Source organism: Macaca thibetana, chromosome 1 (genome assembly GCF_024542745.1).
Source record: "Macaca thibetana thibetana isolate TM-01 chromosome 1, ASM2454274v1, whole genome shotgun sequence".
NCBI lineage: Eukaryota > Metazoa > Chordata > Mammalia > Primates > Cercopithecidae > Macaca > Macaca thibetana.
The window spans coordinates 193,166,039-193,191,329 of NC_065578.1; the positions used below are offsets into that span (position 1 = coordinate 193,166,039).

At 33.5% G+C, this 25,291-nt stretch overlaps 1 protein-coding gene across 5 annotated transcripts in view; it reads left to right on the forward strand.

Annotated features, from left to right (window-relative positions):
• Positions 1-25,291, forward strand: part of KIFAP3 (kinesin associated protein 3) — a 158,730-nt gene that overhangs the window by 49,761 nt on the left and 83,678 nt on the right. For all 5 annotated transcript variants that reach the window (XM_050783882.1, XM_050783907.1, XM_050783900.1 and 2 more), the window contains 3 exons: positions 367-465; positions 7,798-7,976; positions 15,844-16,006. In XM_050783882.1, the coding sequence (XP_050639839.1) occupies positions 367-465; positions 7,798-7,976; positions 15,844-16,006 (441 nt within the window). The remainder of the gene's footprint in view (positions 1-366; positions 466-7,797; positions 7,977-15,843; positions 16,007-25,291) is intronic.

Below are 25,291 nucleotides of genomic sequence, written 5' to 3' on the forward strand. Positions count from 1 at the left end.
TGGTTCGTGGACCCACTTGATAATCTGTTGAAAGTTATAGATTTGTGCACCTACATAAAATACTCACATACAGTTTCTGGGAATTCAAGTATTTGGTGAGGTTCAAACATCTATATGATGTTAGCTGTGGGCTACATTAAAAAAAAGTTTGTTCACCCAAGGACTCCTAGGAAATCCATGAGCACTTAGATAAGAAGTGCTGTTACAGCACAATTATTATACAGAGAACATTTTAGTTAAACTTTTGGTGAGAAAAATAACTGGATAAAGTTGCATATAAAATCTAATAGTGCCGTTGTTCATAGAATTTATCAGTAGATTTTTTTTGCTTCAGTGAGTATGGATGATCCTTAACAAGTTGTTTACTTGATGAAGACCCTGAAAATCAAACCTTGAGAAAGGATTATGAAAAAACCTTTAAAAAGTACCAGGGGCTTGTGGTAAAACAGGAACAGCTATTACGAGGTATGAATTCCTAAGCAATGAGGAAGGCAACAAAGTACTTACTCTAAATACATTTGTTTTGTTCACTTTTTTATCATACCTGTAAAGCTAATGTGAGAATAACTGAAAGTTCTATAAATGTTAATATGCTACAAGTTCGTCTTTCTTTAGCATGGGTAATGTTTTAAATTTCACTCTACTATTTTTCCCCGTTTAGTTCCTAAATGTTTATATACTTATTATTTATTTCCTAAGAAAGGATTTTTTAATCTAGTGTGTGACCTTTTCAATGATAACAATCTTTGTCTCTTCAACCCTAACTTACTTGTTTTATAAAGTGAATTATTTTATTGCTTTCCTAGGAAATTGATATAAAAATTTTAAAATATTTCTCTTGTTTAATAGAAAAGAATTCCTTGTCTCTAGCTTTATTAAGAGATTTAAAACTTCAATAGTATGGTTTTTTGGTTACTGATAAGATGTAAAATCTTATGGTGGTTAATGATAATGACATGGGACTTTTAAGTGTGAATTTAATTCCTGGTTTCTACTTGACTATTTGATGATTCATGTAGTTAATTGGTGTTTGACTAACTTTGTATGTGGAAATACTTGTTAACTCCCAAAATATTTTCATCCTGTGAAGATTATTAGCAATTTTAACTACACTGAGTTTTTTAAATATTTGAAGCCAAGTAATTTAGTTCAGCCTGTTGGAGAAAATGTCAGATTTTCAAAAGTTCATTTTAAAATATGCTAGAAAATAATAGGTATTATCTATGTTAGCATGTAATCCAAAATGCATCAGATCTCAAGAAAGCAATTGTTTTCGTGTAAAAGTTTCGAAGAACTAATTTGACTTTTTTAACATGCAAAAGTTTATAAGCTCTGTTTCTAACCAAATATTTTATTTATGCAGATATTATTATTCCAATAATGGAATTCACTTGGAATTCCATATTATTGGAATTCCACTTGGAATTCCATGTGACAATAATAATATTAACAGCTTTATTGAGGTATAACTGATAGATAATAAGTTGTATAATTTTAAAGTATATAATTTGATAAATTTTAACATATGTAAATACCCATGAAATGGTGACCATAATCAAGATAAAGTACATATCCATCACTCCCAAAATTTCCTCATACATCTTTGTAATCTCTCCCTTTCCTTCTACCTTCTCCCTTCTTCCTCAATCCCAAGTCATCATTGATCTGCTTTCTGTCACTTTAGGCTAGTTTGCATTTTCTAGAGTTTTATATAAATGAAATCATGTAGTATATATGTGTTTTTGTCTTTTACTCAGCATAATTAAAGATTCATTCATATTATTGCATTTATCAAATAGTTATTAAATAGTATTTCTTTGTATTCACCTGTTGATCATTTAGAATATTTCCAATTTTTGGCAATTTTAATGCTGCTGTGAACATTTGTCTACAAGTCTTTGTATGGACATACACTTTCTTCTCTCTTAGTTAAATACCTAATGATGGAATGGCTGAGTCATATGATAGGCGTATGTTTAACTTTGTAAGAAACTGCCAGATGTTTTTCTATAATAGTCGTTTTTGTATTCTCACCATGAATGTATGTGGTTTTGATTTGAATTTCTCTAGTGACTGATTATGTTGAGCATCTCTTGATGTGCTTATCTGCCATCTCTTTGTTTGTTGAAGTGTACCTTCATAATTTTTGCCTTATTATTAAATTGGATTGTTTTATATATATTCTTTACATGTTTTGGATATAAGCATTTATGCAGATACATGATTTCATTCTCCTAAAGTATCTTCTCAAGAGCAGAATTTTACATTTTTATGAATTCCAACTTAGTGTTTTTTCAATCGTGGTTTTGGTATTGTATCTAAGAAATCCTTTCCTAACCAAAGGTTACAATTATTGTCTCATATGTTTTCTTCTAGAAGTTGTATAGTCTCAGTTTAGTTAAGCCTATAATACATTTTGAGTTAATTTTTGTATATGGGGTGAGGAATGGATCAAAGTTCTTCATTTTTTTGCATATGAATAGCTAATTATGTAAGTACTACTTTTGAGAACACTATCTTTTATCTACTGAATTGATTTATATCTTTGTCAGAACCATTTGTCCATATGTGTCATGCCTATTTTTGGGTTTCTATTTTGTTCTGTCCATCACTTTTGTGTGTTTTGATGCCAGTAGCACAGTGTCTTCATTACCATAGCTTATAGAAAATTTTGATATCAGATGCTTTTAGCCCTATCAATTTTTTATTCCATTGATTTCTACTTTGATCTTTGTAATTTTTTTTCTTCAGCTTACTTTGGGTTTAATGTGCTCTTATATTTTTTTTTTTTTGTTTTTTTTTTTGTTTTTTTTTTTTTTTTAAGATGGAAGCTGAGGTCATTTATTCAAGACCTTTCTTCTCAAATACAGATATTTAGTGCTAAAAATTTCCCATTAAGCACTTCTTTGATGGCATCCCACAGATTTTCATATGTCCTGTTTTCATTTTCATTCAGTTTAAATACTTTCCAGTTTCTCTTTTGGTTTCTTTTTTGACCCATGGGTTATTTAGAAGGGAGATCTTTTTTTCCCAAATAATTGATGTTCAAGTCTTTACATATGTTGATGTTTTCCTGTACTTTTTATATTGTTGAGAGAGTAATATTGAAATCTCTGACTATAATTGTGAGTTATTTATTGCTCCTGCACTACTACCAGTTTTCACCACAGGTATTTTTGAAGCTCTCTATTCTTGGGGACATAAGGATGTAGGATGTAGATGTACTATTGATGAATTGTCCTTGTTACCAGTATGAAGTGATCTTCATCATGGCTGGATATAGTTTTTTGTCTAAAATCTACCTTTTCTTATGTTAATCTACTTCTTGTGACTAGTGTTATCATGGGATATATTTGTCTATATATTTTTAATATATTTATGTCTCTATTAAGTGTGTTTTTTTATGAACAGCATTTAGATTGGCTTTGCATGTGTGTATGTGTCTTTTTCCTCCTTTTTCCTTCTTGTCCACCTTCATATGAATTTGAGACTTTTTAAAATTCTATTTTATTTCCATTGTTAGCTTAGCTATAAGTCTTTTGTTATTTTATTGATTGCTTTAAGGTTTATATCACACATCTTTAATCATAATTACCTACAAGTGATACATGTTTAACTTATCATAAGTTAAGTCTGCTGTCAAGTATTTTGTGCCATTTCATGCTTAGTGTTACAATCACTTCTTCCCTCTCCCACCTCTATGCTAATACTAACATTTATTATACTTATACATATGTTACAAACCCTATCACAAGGCCAGGTGTGGTGGCTCACACCTGTAATCCCAGCATTCTAGGAGGCCCAGCTGGGCAGATAACTTGAGGTCCAGAGTTTGAGACCAGCCTGGGCAACATAGGGAAACCCTGTCTTCACCAAAAAACAAAAATTAGCCGGGTGTGGTGGCACATGCCTGTAGTCCCCAGCTACTCAGGAGGCTGAGGCAAGATAATCACTTGAACCTGGGAGGCAGAGGTTGCAGTGAGCCAAGATCGCACCATTTCACTCCAGTCAGGTGACAGAGTGAGACTCTATCTCAAAAAAAAAAAGCCAAAAACAAACAAACAAAAAACCTTATAACACATTATCATTTTATATAAATAATCAATTTTATTTTAAATATATATTTACTAAGAAAATAATCTTATATATTTACTTGTAGAGTTACCATTTCCATTGATGTTATTCCTTTGCATAGATCCATATTTCTGTCTGGTGTCATTTTCTTTTTGCCTGAGCAATTTCCTGTAATGTTTCTTGTAGGACATATTTACCAGTGGTTAATTACCTTTTGTGTGTCTAAAAATGTCTTATTTTAAAAATATTTTTATCTTTTTGAAATATTTTCACTGGGCTTAGAACTCTAGGTTGACAACCTTTTTTAATACTATAAGGATGTTGCTCCATTGTTGCCTTGTTTGTGCTGTTTTTGATGAGAAGTCTGCTGTCATGCTATCTTTGTCTATATATTAATATAAGGTCTCTTTCTCTTGGACTGCTTTTAAGATTGTCTCTTCATCATTCATTTTGAGTAATTTATTATGACGGACCTTGGTGTAATTTTCTTTCTGTTTCTTGTTTTTGGAGTTTAGGGAGCTTGTTGAAACTCTGGGTTTATAATTTTCACTAAATTTGGAAATGTTTCTGTTACTATTTCTTCAGGTACTTCAGGTAAACATATATTAGGCCACTTGAAGTTGTTCCACAGTTCTCTGAAACTCAACATTTTTTCCATGTTTTTCTGTGTGTTTAATTTTGGATAGTTTCTGTGATTATGTCTTCAGTTTCACTAATCTTTTTTTCTCCTATTTCTAAACTGCTGTTAATTTCATCTAGTTTACAGTCTCAAGCATTATAATTTTCAGTGATAGAAGTTTGAATTTTTTTGTGGTATCTCCCATGTCTCTACTTAACTTTTAGAAGATCTGGAATACAGTTATGTAACTTATAATGTTCCGTTTTTATAATTAAACTCTAGGTCAATTCTTGGAAAGTTGCAATTGGTTCATTTTTCTCTTCCTTGTGAGTTATATTCCCTGCTTCTTGTATGACTGATAATCTTTGATTAGAAGCAAGACAGGGTCAGGCACAGTGGCTCATGCCTGTAATCCCAGCACTTTGGGAGGCCGAGGCAGGCAGATCACCTGAGGTCAGAAGTTCGAGACCAGCCAGACCAACATGGTGAAACACTGTCTCTACTAAAAAATACAAAATTAGCCAGGAGTAGTGGTGGATGTCTGTAATCCCAGCTACTCGAGAGACTGAGGCAGGAGAATTGCTTGAACCTGGCAGGTGGAGGTTGCAGTGAGCCGAGATCGCATCATTGCACTCCAGCCTGGGCAACAAGAGCAAAACTCCGTCTCAAAAAAAAAAAAAAAAAAAAAAAAGCAAGACAGTGAAATTTACATTGTTGTAGGTGGATTTTTTATTCCTAAAAATATCTTTGAGTTTTGTTTGGGAACATAATTAAATTACTTGGAAACAGTTGTATCCTCTTGGATCTTACTCTTATAATTTGTTAGTCTGGACAGAAGCAGCATTTTGTATAAAGCTGGTTATTTCCCACTACGGAGGCAAGACCCTTCTGAGGACTCTACCCACTAATGCATGAATTATGAGATTGCCAGTATGGTTGGTAGAAGCAGGCATTATTTTCAGCTTTGTTCTTCTACTCCTCTCATTTTGTTCTGTCCCAGCCTCACTTAAATTCCTACGCTCCCATCAATACTCAACTCAATATTTGAGGGAGGCCTCTGTTAGAACTCCAGAGTTTCTCTCTGCTCAGCTCTTTCTTCTTCAATACTCTTTTCTGTGAACTCCTTGGCATCTCTGGATTCTTGGCTTCATCTCCTTAACTCAGGGATACTATCAGGTTCTGCCTGGATTCTCCTTCACTGTGTTGTGACCTGGAAACTCTCTCAAGGCAATATTCTAGGATAAACATAGGACTATCTCATTTATTTCTTATCTCTCAGGGATTACTGTCCTTCCTTGTCTGGTGTCCACTATTGTGAAAATCTTTGTTTTGTGTATTTCAGTCAGGTTTTTTCGTGGTGTTGTCAGGCAAAGGTTTAAAACCCCATCCTATTAATTTCCTGGGGTGCTGTAACAAATTACCATAAACTGGATGGCTTAAAACAACAGAAATTTATTCTGTCATAGCTCTGGAGGGTGGAAGGCCAAAATTAAGGTATCATCAGGCCCATGTTCTCTCTGAAGGCTCTGGAAAAGAATCTTCTCCTGTCTCTTTCTAGCTTTTGGTGGGTCCCAGCAATCCTTGGTGCTTCTTGGCTTTTAGCTACATCACTCCAGTCTCTGCCTTTGTCTTCATATGGCCTTCTTCCCAATCTGTCGGTCTCTGTTATGTCATCTCCTCCTCTTCTTAAGACACCACTCATTGGATTCACGGTCTACCCTAATCCATTATTACCTCACCATAACCAGTTACATCTGCAAAGACCCTATTTCCAAATAAAGCACATCCTGAGGTTTTGGGTGAACATAAATTTTCGGAGGACGATATTCAACCTGCTACATCTATCTTGGCTGTAAAGAGAAGCCTGTTTGTTTTTTCAGTGTAATTCTAAAACCTTTTGACAGTGCCTCATATAGAAAGTCAGCATAATGTAATAGTGTAAGTATGTGAGTGAGCTTTGGATCTGATAGGCTTGAATTTCAATTTAGCACACTTTCTAGCTGTATGGTAGGGAAAGTTATTTAATTTCTTTGAATCAGGGGTTTCTCATCTGTAAAATTTTTATAATACTTCTTTCCTCATAAAACTGTTTTAGAATTTAAATACGCTTTATACATCAACAGGCCTGGCATACAATAGATACGTTTGGCCTTCCACCCTCCATCTCTAATATTTGTTAAATAAATAAATTTTATATTTATCTACTTATGAATATGCATATGCATGTATTTCTTCTTTTCATAAGCATTTAGAGGTAGCTGGCAAGAATACATGAAGTGAAACACTAAAACAGTGAGGCCACAAGAGAGCAAAAAGACTGTATTGAACATAAAAACCTACATAATTCTTACAGAAATTGAACTCTGAAGCTCCCTGTCAATCAAGGAAAAATGGAAAACATTATCTGTTAATATCGTTTTCACTATAAAAAGAGAATAAGTTTCCTTTGAGAACCTAAGCATTTTTATTATACAAATCTAAAAGAAATTTTACTTAAAACTAGCAAACAGTGGCTTCAACTCTGTCTAGTACAATAATTGTCTTACTGAATTTCATAAGGTCTTTTCTTATAGTGACTAACAGAAAATGGGTTTGCATATGAAAAGTCAATTTTAGTAGGCTCAAATTTAGCTGTAGCTATACTGTATATTTTGGATTATTGCACTTTTTAACACAGCAGACTTTAGGTGTTAAAGTTTTATAATATGTTATCTTGTTTTCTATATGTATAAAAACTATTTTCCCCTGTCTGCATTATTTTTTCCTGACTTATCTACCTTTAGTTGCCATTTGATTTCTATTAAACTGTAAGCTCCAAGAGGGCAGGAGTCATTGTTTTATTTTGGTTATTGTGTCCTTCTCAGCATTGTATGAATTATTTTTTATATATATGTTTTGTTTTAAATACACACACACACACACATATATCCCATTCAGTAACAATAAATGGTTTTTAATTAACCAATTACTAACCAGTTAAAATTTTCAAAATAATATATTAACGTTTTAGGGCTATCTCTGTTGCCTTGGTGAGTAGAAATGATTTTCTAAATTGTTGATTCAGTTTACTAATTCTTTAACTCTCATATATTTCATTTTTCTAGTTGCTCTTTATTTGCTTCTGAATCTTGCTGAGGATACTCGTACCGAACTGAAAATGAGGAACAAGAACATAGTTCACATGTTGGTGAAGGCCCTTGATCGGGACAATTTTGAACTGCTAATTCTAGTTGTGTCATTCTTGAAGAAACTCAGCATTTTTATGGAGAATAAAAATGATATGGTAACTTACAAAGCTTTTTCTTGAAATAGTTCATGTTTGCCATTTTCAAATTAAAATATTTTGATAAAAATTAAACACTTTATTCCCCTACTGAGATAATTCTGAATAAAGATTTTACAATAGCAATAACTCACTGTTATTGCTTCATTAAGAAATGTATTCCATATTAGTCAATATTCCAGATGATTGGACCTTTCTGAATAAAAATCATTTCTAATATATAGAATGGATCTTGCCATATTAAACATAATATATAGAAAGTTTGTTTAAACTTAAAATTTTATTTCAGAGTCACCTGATCTTGTTATTTTACCCTAAGCTATTTTGCCTTCTGCATCTCCAACTTCAGTTTGTGGAATTAAAATTTAGCCAGATCTCTTCCTTGTTACCCATACTTCCACTTTGTTACCTACAGTTCTTCTTTGTTACCTGCTGTTCTACTTGGCAGCCACAACCTGTTGATTCTGCTTTTTAAAAATCTCTTGAAACTGTAATATTTCTTCCTTTCATTACTAGTGCCATTGTATTAATTCCCTCTTTATTAATTTATTAATTAATACCCTCTTTGTTCATACCTTCTTTATTTCTTGATTGAATTATACTAGGCTCTCATTTGCCATCTTTTACTGTGTTAATGCAATGATCTTTGGGAAATACAAGTTGAGCATATATCATTTTCACCTCTGTAAAATATACATAGTATAAAAATATATAAAGATAAAATAAAAATTCTCATCTGCTTTTTACCATGTCGTTAAAAAGTCTTTGTTATGTACAATAATATAGTCAATAGATCATATATTAACCTACCTTGTTTTCAGATAACTGAGTTGTTTACAATTTTATCTATTACAAATAATTCTTCACTGCACATATTTGTACATACATATTTGTCTATATTTCTGCTTATTTTCTTGGAGCAGATTCCTCTAAATGAAATTATTGGATCATTGACCTTAACTCCATTAAGGATAATTTTTATAACTATATATCATTATGTGGCTATGTATTACTGGCAAAAATGTCTTCTCCTTTATATAGTCTAAATATATAGTATGTCTGCCTACTCTATTTTATTTTAAAATCAAATGAACTAGGAAGTAGCTATACTATAGTGAATGATATTGCAGGCCCTTTGAAAACCTGAGACTTATTTATCAGATTTAATAAGTACCTTGAATTATAATTATTGAATGTATGAAATTTTATTTTTCCCATATATATTTAGTATCTGTCATTTTCATTATCAGTATATAATTATTTATGTTCATGATGTGCCTGACATTATTTTGGGATTGACTCTTCTTAGATTAATCAAACATATTTTTTGTTTTCACTTATATCTAAGAAGAATATGATAACATGGTAGTATATAAACAGTCCTGAGTAGTTAAGAGTATGGCTAAATAATTACTTCCTCTTGCTATAAATTGAAGTATGTTCTTCTATTTGTGTGATCAAATTAAGTTCACTTTTAGTAAGTTTTCAAAATTCAAATTGATTTCTATCAGCATGTATCTATTATATATGTATTAGAGTTAGATTTAACTAATACAGTTATGTGTTTATTCTATCAAAAAGATCTTGACTATTATTAAAAGTTATTTTCTGGGAAGATCATAGAATTGGAATATATGATATAAATTGTCTCATTGAACCTCATTTTTTATTGAGGAGGAAAAACTGAGGTTCCGAAAAGTTTGTTATTCTTCTAAGATCAAGAGAAGTATTTGATTAGCCAGATTTTTACTATAGATGATATGGATTTTACCTTTTATTGTGGAAGAAATACACTTTATTTAAGGATATCTGTAGAATCAAGATTTTTAGAATTTGACTGGACCTTAAATCCAAGGCCAGATTTAGTGAATCTATAGCCTCCCAATTTCACAGATGAAGTAGGAGAGGACCAAAGACATTAATTTGCTTGAGGAAGCAGATCTCTAGATACTGAACTTCCTACTCTTCTTCTTTGCCTCCTGGGAAAAATAGTTTAGGTCTTTTTTTTTTTTTAAGACATTTTTAGTAAGATTAACAATAAGCAGTTTTTAAATGTTCGTTTCCAGAAACACTGAGAAAGATACAATTAAAGGCTGAAACAAACTTGCTGATAGATTGTTGGTAAACCCTCACTTTACATAGACTGTTTAATAAAAATACTAATTATAAGTTCTGTGATATAGAAAGAGACTTGAGGAGGGCCGGGCAGGATGACTAATGCCTGTAATCTCAGCACTTTGGGAGGCCAAGGCAGGTAGATCATCTGAGGTCAGGAGTTCGAGACCAGCCTGGCCAACATGGTGAAGCCCCATCTCTACTAAAAATACAAAAATTAGCTGGACGTGGTGGTACTCACCAGCCATCCCAGCTTTTTGGGAGACTGAGGCAGGAGAATCACTTGAACCCAGGAGGCGGAGGTTGCAGTGAACTGAGATCATGCCACTGCACTCCAGCCTGGGCGACAGAGCAAGAGTCTGTCTCAAAAAAAAAAAAAAAGAAAGAAAGAAAGAGAGAGAGAGAGAGAGAGAGAGAGAGAGAGAGAGAGAGAGAGAGAGAAGAGAGAAAGAAAGAAAGAAAGAAAGAAAGAAAGAAAGAAAAAGAAAGAAAGAAAGAAAGAAAGAAAGAAAGAAAGAAAGAAAGAAAGAGAGAGAGAGAAAGAAACCTGAGGGCATTGCATATTGAGGTAGTTATTAAATTTAGCTCTCAAGATTGGGTTTTTATCAACCAAAAAGACATGACTAGAAGGCTGTGTTAAATGCTAGTCTAGTGTTTAAACATCTGATTGTCTAATGGCACATATTTCACATTCTATTCTGTGCAATAGAAATGCAAATTAATAACCGGCTGGGCATGGTGGCTCACACCTGTAATCCCAGCACTTTGGGAGGCCAAGGCAGGTGGATCAGTTGAAGTCAGCAGTTCAAGACCAGCCTGGCCAATGTGGTGAAACGCCATCTCTACTAAAAATACAAAAACTAGCCAGGTGTGGTGGCACACACCTGTAATACCAGCTACTCAGGAGGCTGAGGCAGGAGAATTGCTTGAACCCAGGAGGTGGAGGTTGCTGTGAGCGGACATCATGCCGTTGCACTCCAGCCTAGGTGACAGAGTAAGACCCCATCAAAAAAAAAAAAAATAACAAACTCTGCAAGTTTTTTAAATTAAGTTTTGCTGTAACAACCAGTGTATGTATACACTGTTGCTTTTTCAAAAGGAAAATACCACCTGATATAATTAGTGACAATTGAAGCTTGTGGCAGTTTTATTTATAAAAGGAATAAGGAGATGGTTGAGCTATTTGTGAGGTAGTATTATTTATTTAAATCAAGTGTTTATTTTACTCTTGATGTGAACTAATACCAGCCTTGCTTTTAGACAGTTTTTCAGAGGAACAACAGAGAGGATATATGTTGCCTAGTTTGCTTAATTTTCTTACTGCTCACTTTTGAGAATTCTTTCTGTATTTGGATACAAGTTGTTTATCAGTTACATGTTTTGCAAGTATTTTCACTTTTCTATGGCTTCTTTTCATTCTCATATGAAAAGCAGAAGTTTTTAATTTTCGTGAAGTCAGCATATAAAAAAAATTTAGTGGACTGTATTTGGGTGTCATATTTAAGAAATCTTTTGTCTAACCCAAGTTGACAAAGATTTTTTCCTGTGTTTTCTTCAAGTTTTATAGAGGTTTTTGTCATCATCGTTTTAGTCTATGATACATCCATTTTGAGTTAATTTTGTATATGGTGCATGATATGGACCAAGATTTATGTTTTTTAATATGGATATCTAGTTGTTTCATAACTATTTGTTGAAAAGATGCTTTTATCCATTGAAATTGCCTTTCCATGGATCATGAGGTCAGGAGATCCAGACCATCCTGACTAACATGGTGAAACCCCATCTCTACTAAAAATACAAAAAATTAGCCGGGTGTGGTGGCGGGCGCCTGTAATCCCAGCTACTCGGGAGGCTGAGGCAGGAGAATGGCATGAACCCAGGAGGCAGAGTTTGCAGTGAGCCGAGATCGCACCACTGCACTCCAGCCTGGGCGACAGAGCGAGACTCCATCTCAAAAAAAAAAAAAAAGAAAAAAAGAAAAAAGAAAATTTGGCCATATATGTTTGCTTCTATTTTTAGACTCTATTTTCTGTTCCATTAATCTATGTGTCTGTGCTTTCATCAATAACTCTTTCTCTTGATTACTATAACCTCATAGTAAGTATTGAAATCAGGCAGTAAGAGGCTGCCAATGTTGTTATTCTTTTTCAGAGTTATTCTATTCTGTATTTTTCCATGTACATTTTAAAATCATTGGGATTGCATTGAATCTGTTGAGGGGATCAATATATTGACCATATTGGATTTTTCCAATCCATGAATATGGTATAGGTTTCTATTTATTTGGGTCTTTTTTGATTTCTTCCATCATTTATGGTTTAGCATACATATTTTGCACTTATTTTTTTAGATTTATACTTAAGTATTTTACCATTATAAATGATAGTTTTCAAAAATTACCCATTTCCTGGTTTTGGTTGATAGTATATAGAAATATAATTGATTTTGCATATTGACCTTATGTCCTGTGACTTTCTAAACTCACTTTTTAGTTGTACTGACTCACAGATTTTGGAGATTTTCTAAGTGGATAATTGTGTTATCTGCAAATAGAAAGTTTTGTTTCTTCCTTTCTAATCTGTATGATTTCTATTTCTTTTTCTTGCCTTAAATTGCACTGGGTATGCCCTCTTGTTTGATGTTGAGGAGGAATTGTGTGAGCAGCTATCCTTGCCTTGTTACTGATCTTATGAGGAAAGCAATGTCTTTCACTATTAAGCATGATGTTAACAGTAGGGTTTTTTAGATACTTGCTATCAGTTTAAGGAAGTTCTTCTATTTCTTGCTTCCTGAGACTTTTTATCATGAATGGATGTTAAATTTTGTGAAATGCCTCCCTGTATCTATTACTGAGATAATCATATGAGTTTTTCTCTTTAGACTGTTGATATAGTGAGTTACATTGATTGGCTTTTGAAGGTTTACCAGTCTTGTATTTAGGGTGTAAACATTACTTGGTTGTGATATATTGCTCTTTTATATATATTGCTCTTTTATATATATTGCTAAGTTTTATTGGCTAATTATTTTTGAGAATTTTTATGTTTATGAGGCATTATTCTATTGTTTTCTTTTCTCCTAATGTCTTGGTCTGATTTTATTATTAGAGTAACTATGTCCTCATATAATGAGTTGGGAAGCATCCCTTCTTCTTTAATTTTTCTGGGAGGGTTTGTGTAGAATTGGTATTATTTCTATATAAATGTTTAATAGACTTCACCAGTAAAAAGTCATAGGCCTGAGATTTTCTTTCTGTAAATTGGTTTAATAGATATAAGACTGTTTAGGTTCTTTCTTCTTGAGTGGTAGCTCAGTAGTTTGTCTTTCAGGGAATTTATTTCATTTATATGCTATCAGATGTACGGGCATAAAATTTTTGGTACTGTTTCCTTTTTCTCTCTTTGTCTGAAAGGCTAAAGTGATTTTCTCTGTTTTATTTCAGATATCGATCTTTTTTTTCTAGATTAGCGGTTTTTCAATTGCTTTGGTATTTTCAAAGAAGCAACTTTTATCTTGTGTTTGATTTTTGAAAGTCTTTGGCAATAGAATTATACCCTATAATGAACAGCTCCAGGGTAGGACTACAGTGTGGCTGTGGAGTGTAGATAGAAGTCTAAAGGAAAAATCAGGTGTAAATTTGTCACTTTAGCAATTTAAAAAAAAATTGTGTTTATTCCTTGGCATGGAGTGAAAGGAAAAAAATGTATCAAGGGCTCAGTTATTAATGTGATTTTTATGAGGTCAGTGAAAGATTGCAACACAGATATGAAATGGGTAGTATAAATAAATATTTTAGATCTCCAATAAAAGAAAAAGTAGAGCACAATTCATTATAAATCTTTGATTAAAAAATCATAAATACTTTTCCAAATTTCTTTCTTTTTTGCCATTGCTGTGTAACTAAAAGACATGAGATGTTTTTACAACCAAAGTTTTCTGATTGCTACCTTAAAAAAATCTGAATGCAGGGTTTCTTTTACTAAATAAGTTCTGTCCTCTATGACTACAAAGTAAGTTCTCTTAATGCAATTTTACGATCTTCTAGAGCAGGGATCTGCAAACTTTTTCTACAAAGGGTCAGATAGTCAATATTGTGGGTTTTATGGGCCATATGATCTCTCTTGCAACTACTAACTCTGCTCTAGTTGTAGCATGAGAGCAGCCATTGACAGTCAATAAACAAATGAGCATGGCTCTGTTCCAGTAAATATTTATTTATCAAAACTGAAATTGGAATTTCATATGATTATTGTATGTCATGAAATATCATTCTTCATTTGATTTTCTTTTTCAGCCATTTAAAATTGTTAAAAGCCAAAAGCCGTTCTTAGCTCATAGGCTGAATGGAAAGATAGCAGGCCAGATAGGCCCACTAGCCATAGTTGGCTGATCCCTGTCCTAAAGTTTCAACTATTACTTTTAGTCTATCTTCTTTCCTGGGTTTTATATGATTTTTAAATATTCACTGAATACCATCTCAAATGTCAAAAATTAAAATAATATTTTGCCTTCATTATCCTAAACCTCTTTTTCCATTTGTCAGTTAACAGAAAATAATCTACCTTATTGACCGTACAGAAAAGGACTCTGATACTGCTGTTTTTAAATAGGCCTTTTACAAGTTGGTGCTTGGTTAGTGTCTAGGACTTTGGATTTTAGGAATATTCCTAGTCTAGGAACAAATCTGACCACATCACCCCCTGGACTTAAAATCTTTCAGGACACTTTACTGCCTGTGTAATAATGTTAATCTTCTTAGTACAGCATTAAAAGCTCTTACGATTTTGTATAGATCTGTCTTACAGCCTTCCGCCAATCTCCAACATGTACTTTATACTATGATTATACTAAATCACTTGCAATTCCCTAACAAGCTCTTTTATTCCTAAATGCTGATCCACTGACTTTTTCTTCAACTTGTATTGCCATTGCCTTTCTGAACCAGAGAACAAATTCTTAGTCATTTTTTTTTTTTACTTTGTTCCCAATTTGAAGTCTTCTGTTCTTCCAGGTGAGTTGGTAGTTCTGTCCGTGCTGTTTTCAGAGCATTTTGTTCATTCAGTTTTTATCATATTGTATTTTCATTATTCATTCTATTTGTCTACTTTTTTTTTTTTTTCTTTTGGAGACGGAGTCTCGCTCTGCCACCAGGCTGAAGTGCAGTGGCGTGATCTCGGCTCACTGCAACCTGTGCCTCGTGGGTTCAGGTGATTCTCCTGCCTTAGCTTCCCAAGTAGCTGGGACTACAGGCACGTACCACCATGCCCAGCTAATTTTTGTACTTTTAGTAGAGATGGGGTTTCACCATGCTGGCCAGGATGGCCTCAATCTCTTGACCTCGTGATCCACCTGCCTCAGCCTCCCAAAGTGTTGGGATTACAGGCGTGAGCGACCATGCCCAACCTACTCTCTTTTTATACTGAGGAATCCTTGAAGGCCAAGATGAGATCTTTACATAGGACCTGGTACTTAGTAGGTGGTGTTCAATAATGCAAAGTGTTTTCAAGGATCAAATGTAATTTGTCTTCCAGTTGATGGAATTAAATGAGGGAAGGAGAGGATGGTGTAGCATATATATTTTCTCCTCAAAAGTTTGATTTCAGCAAAGTTTACAGATTGAAATGGACTATAAGATTAACATATAATTATAAAATAGGTATACATTACGGTAAAAACAAAAAATAATTATATTATTTTTGTCCTATTTTGCAGCAGAACTTCACTGTATTTGTATTATTATTTTACGTAGGTGGAAATGGATATTGTTGAAAAACTGGTGAAAATGATACCTTGTGAGCATGAAGACCTTCTGAATATCACCCTCCGACTTTTACTAAACCTCTCCTTTGACACAGGACTGAGGAATAAGATGGTACAAGTTGGACTGCTTCCCAAGCTCACTGCACTCCTAGGTATGCTTTTTAAAAATCAATGACAGTGTTGCCTGGAATTTCCAACATCACTAGAAAATTGAGCTCTGTGTTGAAAAGTCTCCTGAACAAAAAGCATTCTGTCTGTATTCTTTGATTGGAAACTAAATAATAAAAATAAGCAGAATAAGTAAAAATAAGCAGAATAAGTAAAAAATGATCTGTACCAGGATTTCCATGGTGCTATGGAATGAAATAAAATAGCTACTTTTAACCCTTTGACTTCATGTATCCATACTAAGCCAAAATGAAAGTAATGATGCAAGGAAAAATAAAGAAGCAAGGAAGCAGTAAGGAAAAAAATATTTTATCTTCAGGATTTTTCTTAAAAAAAGGAAATAAAAGCAGGTATCATTTATGTTCTTATATTCTGCTATACCTTTAAAATACTACTTAAAAATGAGCTAATTTGTGGAAACTTTTTGTTATTAAGTTAAAAGGGTTTTTTTTTTTTTTTTTTTTTTAAATAGAGAGTCTCACCATATCACCCAGGCTGGTCTTGAACTCCTGGGCTCCAGTGATCCTCCCACCTCGGCCTCTAAAAAGGGTATTTTGTATAGCAAGACTTAGAAAGTACTGTATTGGAGAATTCAGTTTATAGGTTATTTTGTTTCCGCTGCCAGCAAGATGGTGAGTTGAAGAGTTAACATTGTGCAGTCAACATAATGCTAACTTTCTTAGTAGGGCATTAAATCTCTTTACAAACTACTCAATTTCCATCTTTATGGGCTCCTGCCAGTTCCCAGCATATACTTTACACTATCACCATACTGAAACACTTGCAGTTTGCTAAATAAGCTCTTTCATGCCTAAGTGCCTGTCTACCTGTTTTATCTGCTTTTTTCCTCTACCTGCAATGCCATTGCCTTTCTTAACCAGAAAGCAAATTGTTACTTATATCTTAACTCTTTGTTCCTTTGTTTCAGTACTGCAGTTTCATTCTTTTTTACAGCTTTCTCCATATATTCAAATACTGCACAACAGTGTTATTATACATTTTAGAAGTTACTCTATTAAGGAGCACTTTCAAAAATTGGTTTTGGAGAACCACAGCATTGTAGACATTTGAGGATAAATAAGGAAAACTTTAAGAGTAAAGTTGATTGATCTTGAATTTAATTCATGTGACCTTTCCCTTATTATAAATCTTACATAATTATGTGTCACGTATTAGGTCAGCTTCCCAATGTATGAAGATAAACAATTTACACCCATTGGCCTGAAGGAATTCATAGTCTGTTTGGTTTGTTCAGTTTCCAGTCACGTACTTTTATTAAATAATTGCCTTGTAATATATGATAAAATGTGTGATTTAAAAGAGATTTTTAAGAAATCACTCATGCGATACCCACTTCATAATTTGTTAACAAGTAGTAAATTTTGGGATATAAGATATAATACCCAATATATAAATTAATGTTTTATCTCTTTTGGAGCTCAGTTTCCTGAGTCAGACTGTTTTATTAGAATTGTGACTATTTACATCTAACCATGTGACCTTGGGCAAGTTATGCAAACTCTTTGTGACTCAGTTTCCTCATGTCTTAAATAAAGATAATGACTATATTCAACTTAGAGTTTTTGAAGATCAAGTGAGGAATTGCCTGCAAAGTACCTGACACATAGTATTTTCTAAGTAAATGTTGGATACTGTTATTTTCCTAATCAACATCATCATTCGCTATGAAGTAGACATTCTATAAATATTGCTGACTTATGTTACTCTGAGTACAAATACTTTTCGCAAAAGTGTTATATTTTTGTTGACAAACTAGTTAATTTTTTTAAAACATTTTACTCTTGAATATGCAGTACAATTTAATTCAGTAAAATGTTGATACTCTACTATGGCAAAGCACAGCGCTGAGCACTATAGAGAAATGTTTTTCAACCTACAGATATATTGGAATTCAAAAGAGATGATGTTCCCATATTGACACTTTATAGATAAGGTTTCATTTGAAATGGATATTGAAAAATTTGTCATTTTCACAGGGTAATATTTATAAAAGAATAAGAATTGAGGCTGTAGAAAGTAATTAAGATAAAGCAGTAAACATTACCTAAGGCATAGATGGAGCTAGGCCAGTAGGAGGAACAAGTTGCCATTTCAACTTGAGCATAGAATATGACTAAGTGAAAGATAACATTTAGAAAAATGGATTTATGCTTTTAAGTGGTATTATAAAGTGTAAAGCATTGCTAAGAAGTTTATACTTACAACTAATGGTGGGAATCATTGTAAACTTTTGAACTAGGTAGGTTACAGTCAGAAATCTGCTAAAGGGAAATTAATCTGATGTATTCTATTTGGTGGACTCACATTAGAGTCTGAAGATGAGATCACTAGCCTGTTGTAGCAGGCAAGACAAGAAGTAAAGAAAACCTCATTTAGAGAAGACATAGTATGTCCAGTATGAGGCAAAAGGAAAGGGCAGAAGGGATTTGTCATAGGTGAAATGAGTATGTTATAGTTACTGTTTGGATGTGGGTAATGATAGGAAAAGAAGTCATAAAATCTATTACTATTAGGATGCTAGTGCCAGGAACAGAAAGAGAGAAGTGTGAAGGAACAGGGATATGGAGAATTGCATGCTTTTCTTAAAGGCTTCCACTTTGAAGTGACGAATTCTTATTGCTTACATTCTGTTGTTAAAAGCAAATCACATGGCCATGCCTAACTTCAAGGGAGTGGACAAATGCCTGGAATGAGTAAAACTAGAACATTGGTGAGCAAGAAAATGATTCTGAAAGTTATTTTGGGGTTTTCAGGATTACCAGAATCTCTTAAATAGTACATCCTGACACATCATAGCAAATCCTACAGGACGTCGTCAGTCTGGCAACTGTGGTAGCCCAGAGCACATTGATTAAAGCTAGGACTGTGGAACCAGACTATATGCCTTTGAATATTGGCTTCATCTGATACCAATTATGTAATATTGTGCAATTACCTAAACTATATGTCAGTTTTCTTGTCTCCAGTATGTAGATAATAATAGTATATATTAATAGGGAAAAGTTAAATGAAATAATGCAATATTACAAAATTACAAATATGTGAAATTATCATCAAAATAAAAATACATAGATCCCAAAAAACTAGATATCTAGAAAGGATCTTTTTTGATAAGTTCTCCAGGCTTATATTATTAAGGGTATTTAATCATTTCATACACAGGTATCTTAGGTCGTCCAGGTTTCTATAAGGGAATAGACTGGGTGACTTAAAACAACAGAAATTTATTACTCACAGTTCTGGAAGCTGTAAAGTTCAAGATCAAGGTGCCAACAGATTCAGGGTCTGGGGATGGCCTGCTTACTGGTTCATAGACAGCTGTCTTCTCACCGTGTCCTCACATGGCAAAAGGGGAAATGGAGCTCTTTGAGGTGTCTTTTCTGAAGGCACGGTATGGTTTGGCTGTGTCCCCACTAAATCTCACCTTGAATTGTGGTAATCCCCATGGTGCAAGGGCAGGGCCAGGTGGTGATAATTGAATCATAGGGGCATTTTCTGCGTACTGTTCTCATGGTAGTTGATAAGTCTCACCATATCTGATGGTTTTATAAATGGGAGTTCCCCTACACAAGCTCTTCTTGTCTGCCACCATGTAAGATGTGACTTTGCTCCTCATTTGCCTTCAGTCATGATTGTGAGGCCTCCCCAGTCTTTATTTCTTTATAAATTACCCAGTCTTGGGTATGTCTGTATTAGCAGCATGCCAACAGACTATCACAGGCACCAATCCCATACATGATGGCTCTGCTTTCATGACGTAACCACTTCTCAAAGGCCCCAGCCCCAAATATTATCACATTCAAGATTATGTTTCAACATAAGAATTTTGGGTAAACATAGACATTCAGTTTATAGCAGAAGGTCTTTTAAAAATCAATTACATCTTTGTTTTCTAAAGTATTTTCTTAAATTTACTTTAATATCTTGAATGTAATTTTAAATTTTAGTGAGAAGCAGTATAGTGTAGTGGTTAAAACCATGGGATTTGGAGCCAGAGTCCCTAGGTTCAAAGGCTATATGTGTGTAGCTATTATTGTTCTTACTGTCATTTATTCAAGTTTGCAAGTCTGAAGATAATTTATTATGCAGGGCCATAAATATTATTACCATGCCTAAGGATTTCCCCTTGCTAAATGGCCCCAGAACGCCATGTATTTTTCATTTTTATATACAATTTTTCTGTTTTTCCCCTGGCCTTAGCTGTCACTTCACATTTCTTCTGTACCAGCAGCATTTCTATAGCAGCAATTTTTCTCTCCTATAATAATCTATTTCTGTTCTCTTGCGGTCTTGGAAACTGACAACTGAACTTACTTGAATTGTATATTTTTAAAAAAATGAATTCCAAATGAGTTCCCCAAGGGTTCTCTTCCTAGTAATGTTCTTGAGTTTTATTGCATGGACCTTGTAACATTTCTTTTGACTGTGAAGAAACTGATTTTGCTGGATTGTATCTCTCTGCTATGTTCACAGAAATTGCATTTAGTGTATAATTGATTTCCTGATATTACTAGAATGGTCATTTTTACATTTGTTACTGTATAAGTTACATGTGTAGACAATTAAATCATTAACTCCTAACACAATAAGCTAAACTTCTCAATTGAGTAATTCAGTGATACATTTAACATATGTGATCTTTGGCTACAAGCTTATACAAAAGATGTAGTAAGGAAACTGTGTTATAAAGGACATGAATTTGAAAGGGACAGGAAAAATTTATTTAGAGTACTGACTTTCACACATTCTTTACCTCAATCCATAGTAAAATATATTTTTCCTAAGGTGAAAAAAGTATATTATTTTAAATATATATTTTACAGTGTAGCCCAACCCTCACGTGTATGTGATGTGTATATGTTTGTATGCATGTATATTCACGTGTGTATGTCAATATATATTACATATTATTTTTGATATATATTTAAAAATTTGTTTAATATATGTAATTAAACAAAAATGTTCACAAAACAGTATTTACCTTTTCTATGTGCAATGGACACTTCGTATTTTATTGTATTCCGTTTTTTATGCTAGTTATTAGGTACTCATTGATTTTATCTTCCTGGTTGGTTTGATGAAAAATAATGAACTAGAGGAGGTGGTTAGACTTGTTTTTCTTCAAACCTTCAGAAATATCACTGTTTCTTGTGGATTTTTTTAAGTTTTATTTTTAGTTGATTTTTTAATGTGTTAAATAGTAGACAATCTAAATTATTTTAGATTTTTTTGGTAAATAACTGGAGTGATTACATGGAATTAAAATTTAAAGAAATTCGACAGCAGAAACTTTCTGTAAATCAAATATTTAAAGTATTTGGGGTACATTTTCTCCACTGTGGAGAAAATAATTTGAAAATATGCAGTAGACGTGAATGGTCAGTTTGCTTTTTTCTTCGGAAATAAACTCAATGTTTAATATATGTTCAAGTTGACAGTTGACTGAATTAAAGAATTACCTGTTACATATATAGAAATTACTTATTTTTTAAGAGGTGTAGAAGCACCTCTGTGGAGCTAATGCATATGGTAGAACTTAGCATAAGTGATTTTTATGCTGTTTCAACTAGAAATGCTATCAGCTTAAGTAGATTATCATCAGTAGATAGTTTAAGTAGATTTTCTTTATTATAATTTGGGGATCCCCACAACAGAAAAATCTTTTTTATATTTAATGATAGATTATTTTCACTAGAGTACAATGAGTTGTGAATCTTTCATGCTCTAATAAATCTATGCAATATGAACAGTTAATCTGCTTCTCAGTTTCCTGAAACATTTAACTAGTACATTGCGACCCCTGCTGTTGTGAGATTGGTGTTTATGGCTGAATAACTACTCAAAGTTTACTTGGAAAATAAACTGAAAAAATATATATAATTAAGGTTTTGTGATTTGAATAATTAAAGGCAAAAGGGAAATTGTGTTATAGCTCAGGCCTTTTTCCATGTAAGGCTCTAAGGGAAACTGTAATTCAATAGAACCAAAAATTATTTTAATTTTGTTTTGTCACATAAAGCATTTCATTTAAGAATTTTAAATTTAACTTTTTCTTTTAAAACCAGAGACACAAAAAGGGATTTGTAAAGAATATTATAAATAATTATTTTACATTTTCTATCTTATGCTGAAATTGATTTGAGTAGTTTTGATCTTTCCCTAAGAGTGCAGAAAATCTAAAATTTTAATTGGTTCCATGGAAAACCTTATATCTGAATATTCCTTTGTTTTCCTTCTCTTAAATATTACCAAATTTATTCATTTCTTATTTTTTAATATGTTATTTTCCTGAGATTACATAAGGATACTAAATTTATTTCTGCTTAGTTCAGTATCAGTTGTAAATAGTTTCAGTTCTATCATTCCTGTACTTTGACAGATAGTTTCTTATGTCTGGTAACTTAATGCTACCATCTGGGAGATCTATTAATAGCCATTGGTTTCAGCAAATGTGATTATCTGCAAATTGAATTGGACCTACAAAACTTGGCTTTACTTAATTGTTAGATACAGTCTTTTTTGAGATTTTTATAGTGTTACCTTTTTAAAAGTGTTTAAAGATTTTTTTGGCTTATCCAAGAATCAGATCTTCAAAAAACAATTTTCCTTGTCAAAACTTATTAAGCCATTTGACCTTGATATGTCTCGAGTGCTTCCTTTTGTCAGACTGGGTTGGAAGATGGCAAGAAAATTCCTTGTCATAGTGTATTCTTCAGTACCCTGGAGGATGTACTGATAGTGTTTCAAAAGTAATTTGAAAAGTTAAATTTTCCTAGCTTTTTGTCTGATGGATCATGCACACATTTTGTTGCACCTTTCATTTGCTTTGGTTTAGAGATTTCATAAGCTGAGGATTGTTTGATATGCTTGAGGATGGTTTTAGCCCAAGAGCGAGCATAAATACGCAATTGAAATGTGTTCTTTGGAAGGGCCTTCATTCTTGGATAAAAGTTAAACATCACATAGTGACAGGTGGCAGTGTTTTACAGAGTGCATGCATCATCATCATAATAATAAAGGTGGCATTTCACTGGTGAACTCTTTTGGACAATTCTGAATTTTTTAGTTTATTCATATTTTTTTTCTGTTGCAAGTGATATTATTGTATATTTTAAATTGAGTAATGTTCCAAATATTTATGTCAGCTTTTAAAATGTTAACTAAATTTTATTTTACAATACTTTAAGTTCTGGGGTACATGTGCAGAACGTGCACGTTTGTTACATAGGTATACATGTGCCATGGTGGTTTGCTGCACCCATCAGCCCATCATCTACATTAGGTATTTCTCCTAATGCTACTCCTCCCATTTCCCCCCACCCCCCAACAGGTCCTGGTGTGTCATGTTCCGCTCCCTGTGTCCATGTGTTCTCATTGTTCAACTCCCACTTATGAATGAGAACATGTTGCTGTGTTAGTTTGCTGAGAATGATGTTTTCCAGCTTCCTCCATGTCCCTGCAAAGGACATGATCTCATCCTTTTTTATGGCTGCATAGCATTCCATGGTATATATGTGCCACATTTTCTTTATCCAGTATATCATCGATGGGCATTTGGTTTGGTTCCATGTCTTTGCTATTGTGAATAGTGCTGCAGTAAACATACGTGGGCATGTGTCTTTATACTAGCATGATTTATAATCCTTTGGGTATACGCAGTAATGGGATTGCTGGGTCGAATGTTATTTCTGGTTCTAGATCCTTGAGGAATGGCCACACTGTCTTCCACAATGGTCGAACTAATTTACACTTCCACCAACAGTGTAAAAGCATTCCTATTTCTCCACATCCTCTCCAGCATCTGTCGTTTCCTGACTTTTTAATGATCATCATTCTAACTGGCATGAGATGGTATCTCATTGTGGTTTTGATTTGCATTTCTGTAATGACCAGTGATGATGAGCTTCTTTTCATATGTTGTTGGCTGCATAAATGTCTTATTTTGAGAAGTATCTGTTCATATCTTTCTCCCACTTTTTGATGGGATTGTTTTTTTCTTGCAAATTTGTTTAAGTTCCTTGTAGATTCTGGATATTAGCCCTTTGTCAGATGGATAGATTGCAAAAATTTTCTCCCATTCTGTAGGTTGCCTGTTCACTCTGATGATAGTTTCTTTTGCTGTGCAGAAGCTCTTTAGTTTAATTATATACCATTTGTCAATTTTGGCTTTTGTTGCCATTGCTTTTGGTGTTTTAGTCATAAAGTCTTTGCCCGTGTCTATGTCCTGAATGGTATTGCCTAGGTTTTCTTCTAGGGTTTTTATGGTTTTAGGTCTTATGTTTAAGTCTTTAATCTTATCTTTAGTTAATATTTGTATAAGGTGTAAGGAAGGGGTCCAGTTTTAGTTTTCTGCATATGGCTAGCCAGTTTTCCCAACACCATTTATTAAATAGGGAATCCTTTCCCCATTGCATGTTTTTGTCAGGTTTGTCAAATATCAGATTTTTGAGGCCTCTGTTCTGTTCCATTAATCTATATATCTGTTTTGGTACCAGTACCATGCTGTTTTGGTTACTGTAGCCTTGTAGTATAGTTTGAAGTCAGGTAGTGTGATGCCTCTAGCTTTGTTCTTTTTGCTTAGGATTGTCTTGACTCTATGGGCTCTTTTTTTGGTTCCATATGAAATTTAATGTAGTTTTTTCTAATTCTGTGAAGAAAATCATTGGTATCTTGATGGGGATAGCTTTCAATCTATAAATTACTTTGGGCAGTATGGCCATTTTCACAATATTGATTCTTCTATCCATGAGCATGGAATGTTTTTCCATTTGTTTGTGCCCTCTCTTATTTCCTTGAGCAGTGGTTTGTAGTTCTCCTTGAAGAGGTCCTTCACATCCCTTGTAAGTTGTATTCCTAGGTATTGTGTTCTCTTTGTAGCAATTGTAAATTTATTTTTCACTTTCACTTCTTTTACCTTCTAGTTATTATGTTGTTTCTTTTCTTCCCATTTCAACTCTCCTCAAAAAAGTTTTCATTTCCTGTCTTCATTTTCCCTCTTCCCTTTCATATATATTAATATGCCCTCTCTCCCTATTCTCTGTCTCTTTCTGTTTCTCTTTCCCTATCTGCCCATCTCCCTCTCTCTCTCCCTCTCCCCACTTCCTTCTATTCTCTCTCCTCTTTCAGTCCCCTCCCCTCATTGTTTTACACACTACTGAATCTTTTCCAATCAAGCTGTCACTCCCACTCTTCACCTCCCACACAAACAACCCATCAGACTACTCTGGTCAAGTTCCAGTGACCTGCAC